Genomic DNA, 17,683 nt, shown 5'->3' on the forward strand with positions numbered 1-17,683 from the left:
TTTTTCATTGATATTTTATACAGAATGTTTTCACTCGTTACATCCAGCGAACACTTTTTTCAAGTTAATTAGTCAAATTGTCATTTTTAAATTAAAGACATTAATAGGACTATCAATCTTAGTTTTATAAATTAGTGAGTCAAAGTAATCTTGAAAAATGCAGCCTTTTAGTCTTAAAACTTGTCTAAACAAGTCTAACTGAATTACTAATGTTTTATTACATAAAAGAAGGAACTGAAAGATCATGCTTCTGTTTTTACTTCTCACTTAACTTTGTTTTGGTGAAATAACTTTATCTCAGTTACTTCCATCTTAATGAGGTTGTAATAACAGTTGCCATTAAATGATGTATACTTTACATTCAAGAACATTTCTGATGCTCCGCATTTGAATATGTACAATACATTATATGAATCTATGTTTCAAACAGTCAACTAAACTTTTTACCTTAAAAGAATAAATCTTGCACTGATCTATTACAAAGCTAATTTGGGAGCTGGGACCAACAATTTGTGTAGAGTTGAGCTAAAAGTGAAATGATGAACTGAAAAGCAGAGTTGGTTATTAACATCCTACTAGGTTTTATTATTTAAGTGATTTAGAACAAAGTTACCTGACTTCTGGGCTTCATAAATTATAATATTTTTTAAGTTTATTGAGGATAATGATCATGACTTTTTAATTTATTTTTCTCAGTACCTCAGTACATTGTAGAGGCTCACTGAGAACTTGTTGAATGGTTATATCGTTCAGAGTTTACCTTGTTGACACAAATAATAATAAATCTATAAATCAAAATTGGAGTGAGTTTATTATGAGCCAGGTTTGAGGACTATAACTCAGGGCCTTCCTTCCCAAGGAAGGAAGGGCACCAAAGAAGTGGCGTGTACTGCGTAGTTATATACCTTCTTGGAACAAAGAGCGTACAGCACATTTGACAAGAATCTGTCTTTTACTACTCTCATAAGATGCTTAGCTGGCACAGCAGGTCAATGGTCAGCAGGTCAATGGTCACAGAGTGAGCACAGCAGGTGGGTAGTTAATCCTTAGTTTCCAGGAAGAGATGCTTATCCTTAAAGAAATGCCAATGTAGGGGGAGTTACTTCCCTATCTTTAAGGGCATCATTTTTGTCTTTGGGACATAGTAAGTGTTTAAAGCAGATGTGCAATACATGCTTAACAGGACACGTCAGGCCCTTTTAGAAAAACAAGGTCAGACCAAATTAGTTTTACACCAAATGGCTTCCTCATATACTCCAGTATATCCTATTGCTCTTCATTATTTATCAACCATTACTCAGTATTTTAGTTGTCTCATCTTAAAATGGATAATCATTTTTATCTTCATACTCTCTTTGTAAGGTACAGAAATACAGTCCTGGATTGGAAACGGTAGTATTTTGGTTTTGCTTTTTTTGAAAAGTTACTATTATAAGATACTACTTTAACATTTTTCTTTAACATTGTTTATTTTCAGTAGGACTAAGTTAATGAGAGTTTTGGCTTAAATGTTGGGCAGGAAAGCAGTAGAACAGAAGGGGAAAATGGAAAAGAAAGAAACAGAGAAAAGAAAATGCACATATTTGGGGAATAGAACACGTTACCAACATCTGTGTCACATAATAGTGGCACGTTGACAATATTTACCTAGCTCTTCATTACTGAAGAAGTTTTCACTGTTAAAAAAAAAAAAAGGGAAAACCTCAAGAGGCTGCATATGTGAAAAAAAAGGATTTTCATTTGGTTTTTGAGAGGAATAATAATACACTTGAACATTTATTTTCTCATTACAAAGTGCTAAGTATAATACGCATCATCTCACTGAATTCTCAAACACCCCAGTGAGGTGAATGTTAACTATTTCAGTTTTGCAGATGGGAGAATAGTCTCATGGAGTTAAATGGTTAGTGTTAAATTACACAGGTAGTGAGTGGCAGATACAGGATCGTTCACTCAAAAACCTCATTTTCAGGGGCTGCCCCATGGCCAAGTGGTTAAGTTTGTGTGCTCCAGTTCAGCGGCCCAGGGTCTCGCCATTTCGGATCCTGGGCATGGACATGGCACCACTCATCAGGCCATGCTGAGGCGGTGTCCCATATAGCACAACCAGAGGTACTCACAACTGGAATATACAACTATGTATCAGGGGCCTTTGGGGAGAAGAAGGAAAAAAAAAAAGATTGGCAACAGATGTTAGCACAGCTGCCAATCTTTTAAAAAAAAAAAAAACCTCATTCTCTTTCTACTGTGCCATAAATGCTATATTTAGAAAAATAAGGACAGTGTTCATAGGATTTCATTAAACAAATACAGCAACAATAAAACTATACTTGTTAAGTAATCTGGGCTGTAGCAAGAAATAGAAGAAGGTGAAAGATAAAAGAGAGCGAGAACGAAAGGGCAAATAACAGGAAAGACAGCACAGTATGGAGTACAGGTTCTGGACTTAAACTGCCTAGGTTTGACTTCCACCTCTGATGCTTGCGAACTTTGTAATCAATTACTTAACTTCTCTCTGCTTTCTATCCTTATCTATAAAATGAGGATAATAGTAACTTATAGGGTGAGGAATAAGGGTAAAGCACATGTTTTAAGTGTTAAAATATATTTATTTCATTTTATGGAATTCCCCATTGCTACTTTTTTTTATTGTGAAATATAACATCCGTATGGAAAAGTGCATAAAATATATGTATATTGAAGAATTATAGAGCAAATGGCATATAACCAGAATCTAGTTGAAGAAATAGAATATTGCCATCACCATATACGGTCCCCTCTTGTCCTTCCCTATCACAACCTCCTATTTTCTCCCCTAGAGAAGGTTTCTCAACCTCAGAACTATTGACATTTTGGGCTGGACAATTGTTTGTTGTAGGAGGCTGTCCTGTGCATCATAGAATGTTTAGTAGCATCCCTAGTCTCTACCCCTGGGTACTAATAACACGTCCCCCAGTTGTAACAACCAATTGGGTAAGACCAAATCTCTTACTATACCTCTCTGCAACTCTCTGCCTGCTGTGTGTCTAAGGGGATAAGGGTACAAGCAGGGAGCTTGTAGAAATCTGTTGTAGAAATCTTGGTAACAAATGATGGTGGTCAGATTCTTTTTGTATCTGAAAGAAAAGCCAAGATTTCCTGATAGAGTGAATGTAGACTGAGAAAAAGAAGTCATGGGTAAGGCTGGCCCGGTGGCGCAGCGTTTAAGTGTGCATGTTCTGCTTTGGCGGCCCAGGGTTCACTGGTTCGAATCCTGGTTGTGGACTTGGCACCACTTGACAAGCCATGCTGTGGTAGGCATCCGACGTATAGAGTGGAGGAAGAGGGGAGGGGATGTTAGCTCAGGGCCAGCCTTCCTCAGCAAAATGAGGAGGAGGATTGGCAGCAGATGTTAGCTCAGGGATAATCTTCCTCAAAAAAAAAAAAGTCATGGGTGATTCCAAGGATTTTGAGGTTTTATTTTTCTTTTTCCTCCCAAAAGCCCCATGGTACATAGTTGTGTATTTTTAGTTGTGGGTCCTTCTAGTTGTGGCATGTGGGATACCACCTCAGCATGGCTTGATGAGCGGTGCCGTGTCGGTGCCTAGGATTCGATCCGGTGAAATCCTGGGCCGCCTAAGCGGAGCTGGAGAACTTAACCACTCGGCCACGGGGCAGGCCCCTGATTCCAAGGATTTTGGCCTAGGCAAGTAGAAGGATGGTGATGTCATCAACTGAAATCAGGAAAAAAATGTGTGGGACAGTACTGGGAAAAAAATCAATCGTTCAGTTTTGGATATGTTAGGTTTGATTTGTCTATTATATGCAAGTAAAGATGTTAAGTAGGATATATATATATATATATACACACACACATATATATATACATACATATATCAAATCAAATCATCTAAAACTAATATGATGCTATAAGTCAATTATATCTCAATAAGAAAAAAATGTTAAGTAGGCAGTTGGATATGCAAATCTGAAATTCAGGAGAGAAGTTTCAGCTAGAAATATTAATGTGGAAGTTGTCATTGTCTAGATCCATAGGACTTTCTACAATTATGGAAATGTTTTATATCTACACTGTGCAGTATAGTAGCAACTAGCCATGCGTGGCTATTGAGCACTTCAAATGTGGCTACTGTGACTCAGGTACTAGATTTTTTTAAAATTTAATTTTAATTAATATAATTTAAGTAGCTACATATGACTAGTGGTTACTGTATTGTATAACGCAAGTGATGGTATTAAAATCATAAGGTTGGATAACGTTACCTAGAAATTGAGGGTAAATAGAGAAGAGGAACAAGACTAAACCTTAGGACTCTACAATTTTAAGAAGTTTGGGAGACAAGGAACAAATGGTAAAAGAGACACAGAAGGAAGAAGGATCAGAGAGATAGTGAATCTAGTTTATTAAGGAGGAGAGTCATCCCTTGTGGCAAATATTTCTGATAGGACAAGTAAGTTAAAGAATGAGAAATGACCATTGGGTTCACCAGTGTAGAGGTCACTGGTGATGTAACGAGCAGTTTTGTGTAGTGATGGGGAGGATAGCTTGATTAGCATGGGTTTAAGAAAAAATGAGAGGATCTTATCTATTTTATGCTTTCTATTTGTCCTCTCTCTTTTGTGTTTTCTTTTTTTCCTTTCTTTCTTTTTTTAGGTCAATCATTTTTTATCATTCTCTTTTCCTCCTCTCCTAGATTTTAAGTTGTACACTCTTTTCTATTATGTTAGCAATTACTTTTAAAATACAACATGCATCACATGAAAGTGTCATATTGATCTGGACAATAGAAGGACCTTAGAACACTTTAATTCCAAGATCTTCCCTTGCCTTTTTTCCCCTTTGGTCTGGAATTTTAATTCTTTTTTTCCAACCCTATAATACATTGTTTATTAATTCTGCTGGGATTCCATAAACTTCTTGAACCTGCAGATTTTTTTTTTTTTGAGGAAGGTTAGCCCTGAGCTAACTGCTGCCAATCCTCCTCTTTTTGCTGAGGAAGCATGGCCCTGAGCTCACATCCGTGCCCATCTTCCTCTACTTTATATGTGGGATGCCTACCACAGCATGGCTTGCCAAATGGTGCCGTGTCCGCACCCGGGATCCAAACCCGCGAACTCCGGGCCGCCAAAGCAGAACTTGCACACTTAACCACTGTGCCACTGGGCTGGCCCAGAATCTGCAGATTGTGATGTTTTATAAGTTCTTGAAAATTCTCAGCTATTATCCTTTCAAATATTACCTCTGCCATCTCCTCTCTTTCTGGTTCCCCAAGTACATGCACATTAGACCTTCTCATTCTATCTCTCATGTCTTTTAACCTCTCTTTTACATTTTCTCTTTTTTTTCTTCTCTTTGCCACATTCTGGATAATTTCTTCTGATTGATCTTCTAGTTCATTAATTTTCTCTTCAAGTTTTAAACCCAACTTTTAAACTTTAAATTTAAAGTTTTAAATTTAAACATATACATATTTTTTTTTTGGTTTAAAAATTTACTCCCACGTTTTCAAACATGCTAACTTACTTTTTGAAAACGTCCGCTTTTTCCTTTATTTATTTAAACATCGGAAGCATAATTATTTTAGAATTTTATTCTGATAAATCCTATAGTTGAAGTCCTTGTGGATCTCTTTCTGCTGTTGTTTCTTCTGGTTCTAACTAATAGTACTTTATTTCTTTACACGCTATGTTGTTTTTGACTGTGCACTGTTCATTGTCCTTGAACATTGTTAACATGTCTTCTTTGAGGCCTAGGATGAAGGTGAGTCCTCACAGAACAGATTTACATTCCCTCTGCCAGTTGCCTAGAAGCCCTGCCAATCAAGTTAACTTTAAGTTGTATTCACAGCTTTAAGTGTTCTTTGACCGCCTTAGAAGTCCACATGAGGTGAAGTTTGTGGTATGTATCTTTTCCCCTGTGCTCGTGCACACACATAGACACTGGTTGTGGTCAGTGTCAAAAAAACTTGTTTGTAGTTCCCTTCTCAGGGAGTGAGGCACTTTTACTTCTTGTTAACCCCTAATCTGATAGTAAAGCTCTTTGTAGTTCCAGCTATATTATGGGAGGTAAGGAGAGGGGATGATTTCCTACTACAGTCATTCCTTACTTTGGGTGAGTCCCAGGTTTTGTCTTCTATATCTTCACAAGGCCTTGAAAACCTCAGCCCAGTTTCTCCTGGGACAGCAAATACTCTCAAAGCAGAAGGAACTTCCTTGAGCTATTTACCTCTCCGGGTTCCTTAACTTCACCTGCAAATGGCCTGATTTTCCTATTTTTGGTGCATTTCAAATTTAGTTCTTTTCTGCAGGAAAATGGGTCCAAATAGCCTAATCTGTTTTATTACTAGAAATGGATTACCACACTTATTTTTTTTTTTAGCTGAAAAATAAACAGTAACTCCATTTCAACTTAGCAAGTTTCTGATAAAATAAATATTTTAAGTATATACCTCATTAAGATATTTTCAGCAGGGGCCAGCCCGGTGGCGCAGCGGTTAAGTTTGCATGTTCCGCTTCTTGGTGGCTAGGGGTTCGCCAGTTCAGATCCCAGGTGCAGACACGGCACTGCTTGGCAGAAGCCATGCTGTGGTAGGTGTCCCACGTATAAAATAGAGGAAGATGGGCATGGATGGTAGCTCAGGGTCAGTCTTCCTCAGCAAAAAGAGGAAGATTGGCAGTAGTTAGCTCAGGGCTAATCTTCCTCAAAGAAAAAAAAGATATTTTCAGCAAGCTCCCATATTTTTTCCAATTTCTTATGCATGCAGATATATTACTTATTTATAGTAAAATAATATTTTAATTAAACTTTAAATTATTTGTCTTTTCTGATTTATATAGGACTGACTTCTTCAGTGCTTAGAGTCTGAGAAAAATAGCAAATATGGATAGTGATTCTAGACATCGTCTCATCCCTGAGGTAGATCATGAAGTAAATCCTGGACCCATGAATATCCAGTTTGAGTCATCAGACCTAAGATCCAAAAGGTAAGTGTTTAAAATAAAATACTAATTTCGTAATTAGGGTTTTTAATTATTAAAATAGAACTAATTATAACCAAACGTATATAGTTTTGATTATAAAATATTCAGTTTCTTACAGGATCTGTATGTTTGCATGTGGGAGGGAATAAATATTAATACTGTTTCCTCATTTATATTTGACTTTTTTGACTAAACATCTCTGTCAGAGAAGGGGTTGGGGTAAGTTTTGTGAAGTAAGACACATTCATCTAATTCATTTAACAAATATATGTTGATTTGTGCAGGTAATATGCTAGGTGCTGGGGATAGAACAGTAAAAATAATACCCAGCCCTTACCTTCACTGAGCTTAAATTCCAGCAGATAGTTTAAGATAATTTGAGTTTAAAATTTATTTCACTGCATACCTGGAAAACTCAAAAGAATCCACTGAAAAATCATTATAAATAGTAAGAGAATTCAGTAAAGTGGCTGTTTACAAAATAGGCAAAAATAAATACTATTCTGATGAGAAAATGTAGTGGAAGAAAAGATAAAATACGTAAGAATAGCCTTAAGAATGTACAAAATCTATATGAGAGAAACTTTAAAATACTACTGAGGGACCTAAAATAAGATTTAGAATATTCCTTCAAATCTGAGATGCGGATTGTAAATTGCACTTTTTTTTTTTTAATGTAACACTAAGATAACCTGCTGCCAATAGGTCTGATGAAATAATCTCTTAGTATTTAGAACTTTTTTTTTGTATTTATTGAAAGAACTCTTGGATTTATTTGATATTTTATCATGTGTCTCTTGTACAATTATAAAAATGAAAATATAAACAAAATAGTTAAGATATTACTAATCTGATTCTTCATATTTAGAATCTGATTCTTCAGAATCACTTTTTGACTTGGAGTCATCAAAATTGGTGTTTTTTCCTCTCACACAAAATTGTCCTTTGTACTATTAAGGGCATTGATAGTGTAGCATTTCTTGAAAGAATTTTCTTCCAAATCACTGACACTTTCTTTTAGTTTTGATGCTCGTACTTTCCTGGTCTTACCAGAAGGTGTCACAGAAGGTTTTCTAACAACACCATGGCTCATATTTACTGAAATGACCAGAGATGACAGTTACCTGTCACGCCACCAAGAATAATTGCTGTCATGACTACCACATGGCTGACAGTGATTAAAAGATGTCCTGGATTATGAGATGCATCCATATTTTAGAAATGTTTAAATGTGTATATTAGAATTTCTAAAACATGACGTGTAGCAAAAAGGCATATTCTGCTCTCAGTGGGAAGACTCTAAAATAAAATGTCATGCTCTTTAAATTTTAATACATAACTTTAATGTCATCTCCCCCGAAAAGAAAATGCCAGTAGCCAATTGCAAAATGCACATTGCCCAGAAATTTCTTCTCTAAGATTTAATTTGCAGTGTCAAATAATATATGTACAAGGTGGTTTAATGCAGTATTTTTTATAATAGCAAAAGATTGAAAACAACCAAAATGTCTCTTCTTACAGGACTAATAAATAAATTATGACACATTGATACAATGGAATATTTTTCACCCATTAAAAATAAGGAAGTGGCTTTATTACACATCAAAATGCAACAAGTCTTCAACTTATTTTGTTGAGTGAAAAAAGTGAAGTGCAGAGCAGTGTATATAGTATCCAACCATTTGGGTAAAAATAAATCTATAAATTATGTACAATAAAATATGTATAAATGACTCTGGGGGAATAAACAGGAATTGTAAGAGTTGTTGGATCCTCAGAGGGAGACGGAGTGCTTGAGGTGGGAGGCGTGGCAGATACTGTTAGGTAAATACCCAAGAATTATTCAACAACCCCACCTCTTCCTTGCCAACAGAATCGTAATTTTGTTAAGGGTCACAATAGCTTCCAATCCCGGAGATGAAGGAGGATTGTCTTAAACTAGTCTTGATAATCCTGTTTCTGTTTTCCAGATACTTAATTTTTCAGTCTTTCTTGAAGCTAGAGGTGGTAATGTGTAATTTATCACATGAGAAATTTATCATTGTCATTTAAAGTGGCCATCAGAGAAGATAATGAAATGAATCTTGTAATTTTCACTTATATATTCCAGCATTAGTGAATACAAAAACTAATGAATGCTGATTGAATGCTCAGGATTTTCTTGAAACTTCTAAATTCTATGATAAATAATTGACCACTGTGACAATAGAACTTGGTCATTAAAGTACATTCCATTGCAATAAGTTGGCAGGAGTTCAAACAGTTCTCTGAGAATTTGTTTAACTGTGTAAATTAAATGGAAATATATTTTCTATAATGGAACTTGTCAAAATGAAAGAGAATCAACTATTTACAATCACGGGATAACTACCTAGGTAAGCATGTTTTACGGAAGGCAAATATTTATAGAGACTTAGCAGTACTGAATGCTAATGCTAATTTAAGAAAACAGAAACTATTATCTGATGAGAAAAAAGTAGGAGTACCTTAAAACATTGTTATTTCTATTAAAATATGGATTTTTTCACTTTATATACAGAAATAAAACTCAGAAACACTGAGGGAAAAGTATTTTCCATTAGAAGAACCAGCTTAGACAACTATTTCCAAAACTTCAGTCATTTTAGAGTCACTGTATGACTTTGGTGATATCCCATTACCACCTGTGTATAATTATAATTTAATATATATTTTTACATTTATTAACTTTTAAAAATTAGGGTTAATTTAACCTCATCTTCACGTATTTGTGAAATGATTGAAGTATTGTTTATACTTTTTTCTACTATGCATGGGAATAAATATCAAGTAATTAAAATAGCGTTCATCCTTCTGCTACCTAAAATCATCTTACATATAACCACACTTTGGGAAACTGTCTTCAGCTGTCAGAGTATTGAAAACAGTATTTGATACTTAGAGATTGCTTCTCCTGTTTAGCTTGTGGTTAATTCTATTTCTTCCACTAGGTGGCAATCAAAATTATGTATCAGTTCAAATGTAAGAATTTTAAGAACTCCTTTGGACTGAAAGATAGTGTGCTGGATCTGCTTATCATTTTGGTGGAACTGGGGTCTAATTAAACTTAAGTGGAGGGAGGAGCTTGTCACTGTGGAGGAAAGATATATGTCGTAATCATTTGGGGAACTTTTGCAAACTACACAAGTCCATTTTCCCCTCTGCATACCTCCCCTCATCTTCCTCATCAGTTTTTCACCTGGTTTAGGGTGGAGTGAAGAACGTGTGTGGAGGGACGGAAAGAGTAGAGATCTCCTATGCTGTGTTTGATATATTCCATTGTCACTCGGTGATCTCAGAAATTGTTCTCCTGCTTTTCCCAGGCCTTGTTGTAACCAAAGATAGAACTGGTATTTAGGATTGCTTTATACTCTCCTGCTGCTCTGGGATTATACCCTTTGAGAGTTGACCATCCCAGCCAGCCTGAAACAAAGTGTGAAGTGGTTAATTTGTTTTTGAGCTTCCTTTTTTCAGTTTTCTCTAACTCTGTTTCCTCTTCCATTTTCCGCAGGGCCTGGGGCTTTCATGCTCCTCTCTGTATGCCCAGTTTTCCCCAGGGCAGGGATTCCCTCTAGCCAATGCTTTGTAAACCATATTTTTCTTCCACCCCTTATACACCAGTAGTACTTATCACTTATTCTTGCAGGTCTTTGTTGTCTACTTAGTGTTATAATGGCAAAATGTGATGTGTCAGAGACCTAGTCTATTACTTTTCCGTGGCTATTTACATTTTAATGTGGAGAATTCTAGAAATATAAAAGCCTAACCGAAAGCTTAGATTTTTCTGATTAATACATTTCAAGTGCTCTGGTAAGCCAGTGGGGCGGAGGTAGATATTTAAAATAGGTAGCATTCCTGGTGCCCTTCAAACATACTATGTGTGCTGTGGCCCCTGGTTTTTTAGAATGTCTGCTAGTCTGTGCATCTATAAACTAGCCTCTCTCACTTTCATCTGCCAGTAATGCTATCACTGAGTAGCAGCCTGAATTGACTCTTTTTGGTACTTTTGATCCCAGGAGAAAGAGGCAATAACAAAGCAAAATGAGTTTGTCTCTTCATGTGTAAGGGTAGATCCTGGCCCAGTAATAGTGATTGGAAGTGATTACTGAGGCTTGGTAGTTTCATAGTTGGGGATTATACAGATCTACAACAAAAGGTAGAAAAGTAGTTTTCCCAGGAGGGTTGGTTTCTAAAATGCATAAATTGCGTTTTGAAGAACTTGCCATTCATGTTAAGGAGATGGGATTAGGGTCTTGACCATTTATCACTGCCATGGAGCTGATGGCTGTTAACTTAAAAGCAAATTCACCTGTTATTTTATCCTCAAAATGAGTTTATTTAGGAATAGCCAAAAGAATTACAATTTGGGATATGCATGGTATGGCAAACCATAGGGAAATCTAGAAAACAAAAGAGGGAAGCTAATTTTATAGAGAAAAAGGAGGAGTAGGGAGGGGCTGTTTAAATGAAAATCCATTGGAGAAACTAACAGTTCAGAGCAGCAACACCTTCTCATTGGCTGAGCTGAGGTGTTTCTCATTGTCAAGGCTGGGGAGAGAGATTTTCCTTCAGTAGTAAAATAGTGTTATTTCCTGTCCAAAATGCAAGGGTGAGTCTCTGCCTGTTTGGTGTAATTGATGATGTATGATAAGGCATGAGAGCTCCCCCTATAGGCCTTCCCAACTCCAATTTAGTTAAGGTTTCTTTTATCAATTTCCACATTTCCCCTTTTTAATGAGATCTTTTCCCAAAAGCATTGATCAACAATTAAATTCTTTGCACATAGTGGTCTTGTCCCTCAGTGTCAGGAAGCACCTTTCCTGGTTGTCATGTCCCATGTTGGAGGGAAAGCTCATAGTGGTTGGAAACTATTTAGGCCCCATTTGAGGAACAAGGAAGCTTAGAAGGGAGAACTCTCAGGCATTTCTTATTCAAAGTTTATAGTTGTCCGAGATTGTAAGTGTTGAAAATCATTTCAAATTGTTGAGCTAACATCACGGTATTAGATATGTCATCTTTACAAAGTTTCAACAGGCAATAGGTACAGCTCTTTACAATAAATATTCAGAATAAGATTAAGATCAATTCCATAAGCGCAGTTTGCAGGATGATTTTAAACCAGGAGCCCAGACCTGAAGGTAACCAAATAAACAAATCAAAAGACAGCGGATTGTTAGGTAAAATTTGTTGTAGCCAAGGTGCTTGCCCTCTAATCTTATTAATTGGGTTTTTACTTCCCCAGAGGTATTTATCCGTGTGCAACAGGGGTGTTCACCACTATGCAGATACTGCCTTGCTCAGCAAGTAGATAGGCAAGGGCTGTATGATTATCCAAAACAACTTTGGCCAATGAGTTAAGTGACTGTTGCTGAGCTGAGATTGCTTTGGCTGTGGCAACAGCTAATTCCTCTAGTTTCAGGGAAAGATTCCTGGTCAGTTGTTCGTTGGTACTCACTCTGATCCATGGGAAGAAAGCTTTCCCCATGGAGGCAAACCCAGAGTCACGTACACCTCCTGGGACTTCTCATCTAAAGCAAGTTTGGAGGTTTAACAGGAGAGACCAATGAGAGGTCTCTGACTGTGCTGAGGGAACAGGACAGTGAATATGGCAAGGGCACACTGTCCTTGTATTCTCCAGCTGTTAAGGCAATGAGTTGCCCAAGCATAAAGCCCATTACTGAAACCTCCACAGATGAAGACATGACCGGAGGGTCTGCATAAGGCCCCTGCATAAGTGATATCATCTATAGACTCATCATCAGCATAGAGGCATTACCGTTAGGTAACTCAGATACTATGCTATTACATACTGAGAGGTTGCCTAAATATATGGGTTTATCAAGAAATTTACAGATGGTCTGGGTTACTTTGGTGGCCTCACAGAATTTTTCATACAAATATTCAAAAGATCTTGTTTTCACCTTCCAAGGCTGGGTTAAATTAAAGCAAGGAACGAATTTAGGTGGGCTTAGCACCCTGACTTGGTACAATGGGCCAGCAGAGCAATTTAGACAAATAATAGCATCTGGAATCCCAGTGAAATTACTTATAGGGTGAACTACGGGGTCATTACTGCCTTGACAGACAGGTTTCTGATGGCAAATCCATCAGAGATGTTTCCCCATTTCACAAGGGATTGGGAAATGCAAACAAGGGCATTGTCCTTCCAGAAAAGGGAGGAATAAAATTAACTAAGAAACAGCAGTTGGAAGAGGGTATACAGGCCTGGTCTGGTCATCCTGGGGAAACTGTCTGCCTCAGATGTCAGCTGCATCTCTTCCTAGTCAGTTTACTTGGAGGTCTCCAGCATTTGTTCAGGACCAGATATCAGGTGGAGTCTTCTTTAGCTGTGTGATGTGCACCCAAGACTCAAGTACCTGAAGTTTGGCTGTCATCTGGGTAGTGAGGAGGGCCTTCCAAGAACTTTTCTTGGAAGTAAAATTGGAAACATCAGTTTGGAGTATGATATCCAGACATTTAAGGAAACTAGAAGACTTTAAGATCCAGTCCAGTTTACAGGTATAACAAAACCTTAAAGACTATTAACAGGACTAGAATTTAACATCTACAAAGGTGCAAACATGAATTCTGTCTCCACAATAACCTTCATTTTTATTAAAGATAATCATAGTAAAACTAATTTGTTTGTATTAAACTTGGCCTGATTATTTATACAAATGCAGCAAAAATAGTGATTGACTATATAAGCTCTTTTTTAAGATTGTTTTGCTGAAACCTTATAAGCAAGGTACTGGCCTGATTTTTCAAGCAGTAACTTAAAGCTGTCTGGTCTTATCTGAGTCTGTATACATCTTTCTTGAATATAACATTTTAGTCAAAGCCTTGGTAATGTAGCCAACACTTTCAGTTGTCCTGTTACAAGGAGAATAGACCTTCACTGAACCCATGCAAATGCATACATTGTCATGAAAAGAATACTTAAGAGTTTCCAAATTCTGGAGTGATCAGCTAGAGAGAAAAAGATAAATATCATTTCAATACTTGTTGCAAAGATACACTTTACCAAATTGCTGTAAGTTATATGTAGCTTAACAGAAAGGAGAGAAAAAGGAGTCCTTTACAACTGGAAAACAAAACGTTAAAGCAGGCAGTCCACTTGAGTTCCAGAAATTCTCATCCAGTTCAGTGTTATGATCTTAAAGTTATCAAAACCTGTATTCCAGAATACTTGTCAGAGTCTTTATCATGAATCTCTTTGAAAATGAAACATATCTGTAAAAGCATCAGAATTAAACAATAACTGTCTGTAACTGACAAAAGACTTTTTAAGAAGGCAATGGGTAAATATAATTGTCAAGAAAATTTGGGTACTTTTGTGACATACATTTTAGATAGTAACTAGAACTACAGGTCATACTATATTAGAACATACCAGATATTTAGGAATTTTATACAGTTTCTAGAACACTTCTTAGTAATATTCACCCATGCTATATAACCTTAAGAGGTTTACTATTGTTTATTTGACCATGCTTCTCATGTAATTTGACATACGAATAAGCCTAATTAGTGTAATATCTCTCTTTTTATAAGGAGAGGGAATACATCTTTTGAGATGCCCCAGGTGCCCTCTGGAAAATCCCAAAATTACATCCAGGTCGAAAGATGTCATTTAGAATTTGAATATTTTGGCAAGCTTGTCAAAAATATCAGAAGGTCTGGATGCTTGACCAAATAGAATCACAGATCATTATGTAATAATACTTAAGTATCTATTTGACCAAAGTAACAATAATAGGTTTCAAAGGCAAATACAAAAGGTTACATAGTTGTAAGCAAAACTTAACTCCTTCAGTATTAAGACTCAGTTCTCTTATGTAAATAAAGACCTGTAGAAAGAACACAGGAAATTATTTTGACAAAACACAAAATCTAGGCATATTGCTTAATGGTAAAGAAGTTTTCAGAGTACACCAGCAGACCAACAGCCCAAGAAACCTTGTCTTTTCAACAGAAAAGAAAGCCAAATTTTAATTTTGTATCAGTTTATTTTGATATTGAAATTCATTTATTCCAATCTTAGCCAGTCCTTACTGCTCATAAAATTCTTTTCCCTCACTAGAATGCATTTCCATTCCCCATGCCTTCTAATACCAAAACATCATCCTACTTTCCTTGCTTAGAGAGATGTTTCCCTTTTTGTTTCTAGTAGTTTTAATTACATATATTAGAATTTTTAACCCTTAAAATCCCAATTCCTGGTAAAAGCTTAAGACGTAAGCAATTGTGAACTATATTAGCATTTTGCAGCTTGGTGAACTTAAAATACCTTTTATAAATTTCTAGAAACATGCCTATTTTTACATAAAAGATTTCTCAGCATGGTCTGTTCACTAGCAGACCCAAATATTTTTAGTTTCTCTGTGATAGGAAGCCAAAAGCAAAGGAGTTAATGTTTTAATATTTTATCTTGTTTGGAAAATGATTTAGGTATTCAGTGACTATCCATTATTTAGTTTAACTTAGTATAAACTTTGACCTTATTTACATTTACTTTTAATTATTTGCTTTTAAAAATCATGCTTGGATTAGACATTAAATAGCAAACCATCATCTTTTGTTTTTTAAGATTTTTTATTTTTCCTTTTTCTCCCCAAAGCGCCCCCGGTACATAGTTATATATTTTTAGTCATGGGTCCTTCTAGTTGTGCTGTGTGGGATGCTGCATCAGTGTGGCTTGATGAGCGGTGCCATGTCCACGCCCAGGATCCGAACCAGCAAAACCCTAGGCCGCCGAAGTGGAGCACATGAACTTAACCACTTGGTGACGGGGCTGGCCCCCAAACTATCATCTTAGGTTACTTTCTTGCTGACAAATTTTGTAACAGACAGCATAAGCCTACTTGACTAGTAAACCTAGACAGAGAAAAAAGTTGTAAATTTGCATTGCACTCATTACTAACAACTGTGAAGATATGCCTGTTTTTATTTTCACCAAAACCTTAACCTAGCTTTTATTTACTAAAGATTAATCCTAGATCATGTGAAACTGAAAAGCATTTAAGTTAGTTTTTATTATATTTCTGAGATTTAAGAATACTTAATTTATAAGCATTTAATTTCAAGTCAATTAAATAAAGCTTTTTATGCATCAATTCTAGCAATACCATCCAGATGTAGAAAAATATCACATCTCTATAACATACATACATAGGCGCATAGACAGACATAAACAGAGATCTCATAGCTTTCATTTTAAAACATTTAACCATGTCTCAGGTACAAAACTCAAAAGAATAGTTGGATCCAAATTGTATTTCTGTCAGATGGACTAAGTTAAGGTTACTTGTTAAGGTGGCCAAAGTCTTTTCCCAAAGATTTTTATTTGCAAAATGTAAGGATCCTTTAAAGAGCTGTTTTTGGAGTCATTTTGTATATTATCAAAGGTCTAGGGTAATTGCTATTTAAATTTTTCCTTCTAGTTTTTTATTTGTTGCCATTAACTTAGTAATTAGGGGTTTAGCATTTGAACCCTCAGAGGGTCTGATTTTTTTGTTGTTTTTGAGGAAGATTAGCCCTGAGCTAACATGTGCTGCCAATCCTCCTCTTTTTGCTGAGGAAGACGGGCCCTGAGCTAACATCCATGCCCATCTTCCTCTATTTTATATGTGGGACGCCTACCACAGCACAGCTTGCCAAGCAGTGCCATGTCCACACCCAGGATCTGAACCGGCAAACCCTGGGCCACCAAAGCAGAACATGTGCACTTAACTGCTGCACCACTGGGCCCCAGAGGGTCTGATTTTAAAGGGTCAGGTTTTCACAGAGGGGAAGAGAAGAAAATAGTGTCAGGGCAGAGCCTGGGTGCAAAATGGCTGCTGGGATGGGGTCTGAGACAAAGAAGTCTGGGAAGACAAACATGGTTGGCACCTGAGACAAAGAAAAAGTGGCAGAGGGGAACATGAGGCTTCAGAAGCCATTTCGTTCTCCCTCAGTTTTTCAGTTGTTTTGGCTAATTTAGACAAGGTATTTTATAGTGCAGCGGTTTTAGAGCTTTGTGCCTTTCCAGAAGCCTCCAGATACTAGTGAAAATAGACATACCATTTATTTTGCTTGATTTTAGAGCCATGGTCTTCCACTTTGGTTTTAAGAAAAGGTGGTTGGGAGAGACTGAAAATTCCTCATGTTGGCCATTGCAATTCCAGACTGCTTTTGGTCTGTTTGACCCACTTAGTTAAAAATGAACTTGTAGGGGGCACAAGGTTCTTAAACGTAAACCCAGCTGGGGTCTCTGAAGGAAAGTTTCCCTCAGGACATTTAGATGACTGAGATCCCACTTCCAACATCATATATATCAATGTAAAAGCAAATTCACCTGTTATTTTTATCCTCAAAGTGAGTTTATTTGGGAATAGCCAAAAGAATTACAATTCAGGATGTGCATGCTGTGGCAAACCATAGGGAAATCTGGGAAAACAAAGGAGAGGAGCTACTTTTATAGAGAAAAAGGGGAGTAGGGAGGGGCTGTTCTAAATGAAAGTCCTTTGGGGGAAAGTACAGAGCAGCAATGTGTGAGCTGAGGCGCTTCTCATTGGCTGAGCTCTTGCCAAGTGGGAAGAGAAATCTTCCTTCAGTGGTAAAGTAGTTTTACTTCCTGTCAAATATGCAAGCATACGTCTCTTCCTGTTTGGTGTAACTGATGATGTATGATAGGGCATGAGAG

The 17,683-nt window shown here is 36.7% G+C and overlaps 1 protein-coding gene across 10 annotated transcripts in view; it reads left to right on the top strand.

The window, feature by feature from the left end:
• SLC38A9 (solute carrier family 38 member 9) overlaps positions 1-17,683 on the top strand; it is a 105,948-nt gene that overhangs the window by 12,411 nt on the left and 75,854 nt on the right. For 5 of the 10 annotated variants that reach the window (XR_001401176.3, XR_011506472.1, XM_044771697.2 and 2 more), the window contains exon 2: positions 6,838-6,984. Coding sequence is in view for 3 of the 10 variants with exons in the window: in XM_014860343.3 (XP_014715829.1) it covers positions 6,881-6,984 (104 nt within the window). In the remaining 7 variants the exon portion in view is untranslated. Of the gene's footprint in view, positions 1-5,748; positions 5,900-6,541; positions 6,589-6,837; positions 6,985-17,683 lie in introns of those variants that run through there. The other 5 variants (XM_070519649.1, XM_070519651.1, XM_044771678.2 and 2 more) reach the window with 4 other exon arrangements.

Source organism: Equus asinus, chromosome 10, assembly GCF_041296235.1.
Source record: "Equus asinus isolate D_3611 breed Donkey chromosome 10, EquAss-T2T_v2, whole genome shotgun sequence".
Classification (NCBI taxonomy): domain Eukaryota; kingdom Metazoa; phylum Chordata; class Mammalia; order Perissodactyla; family Equidae; genus Equus; species Equus asinus.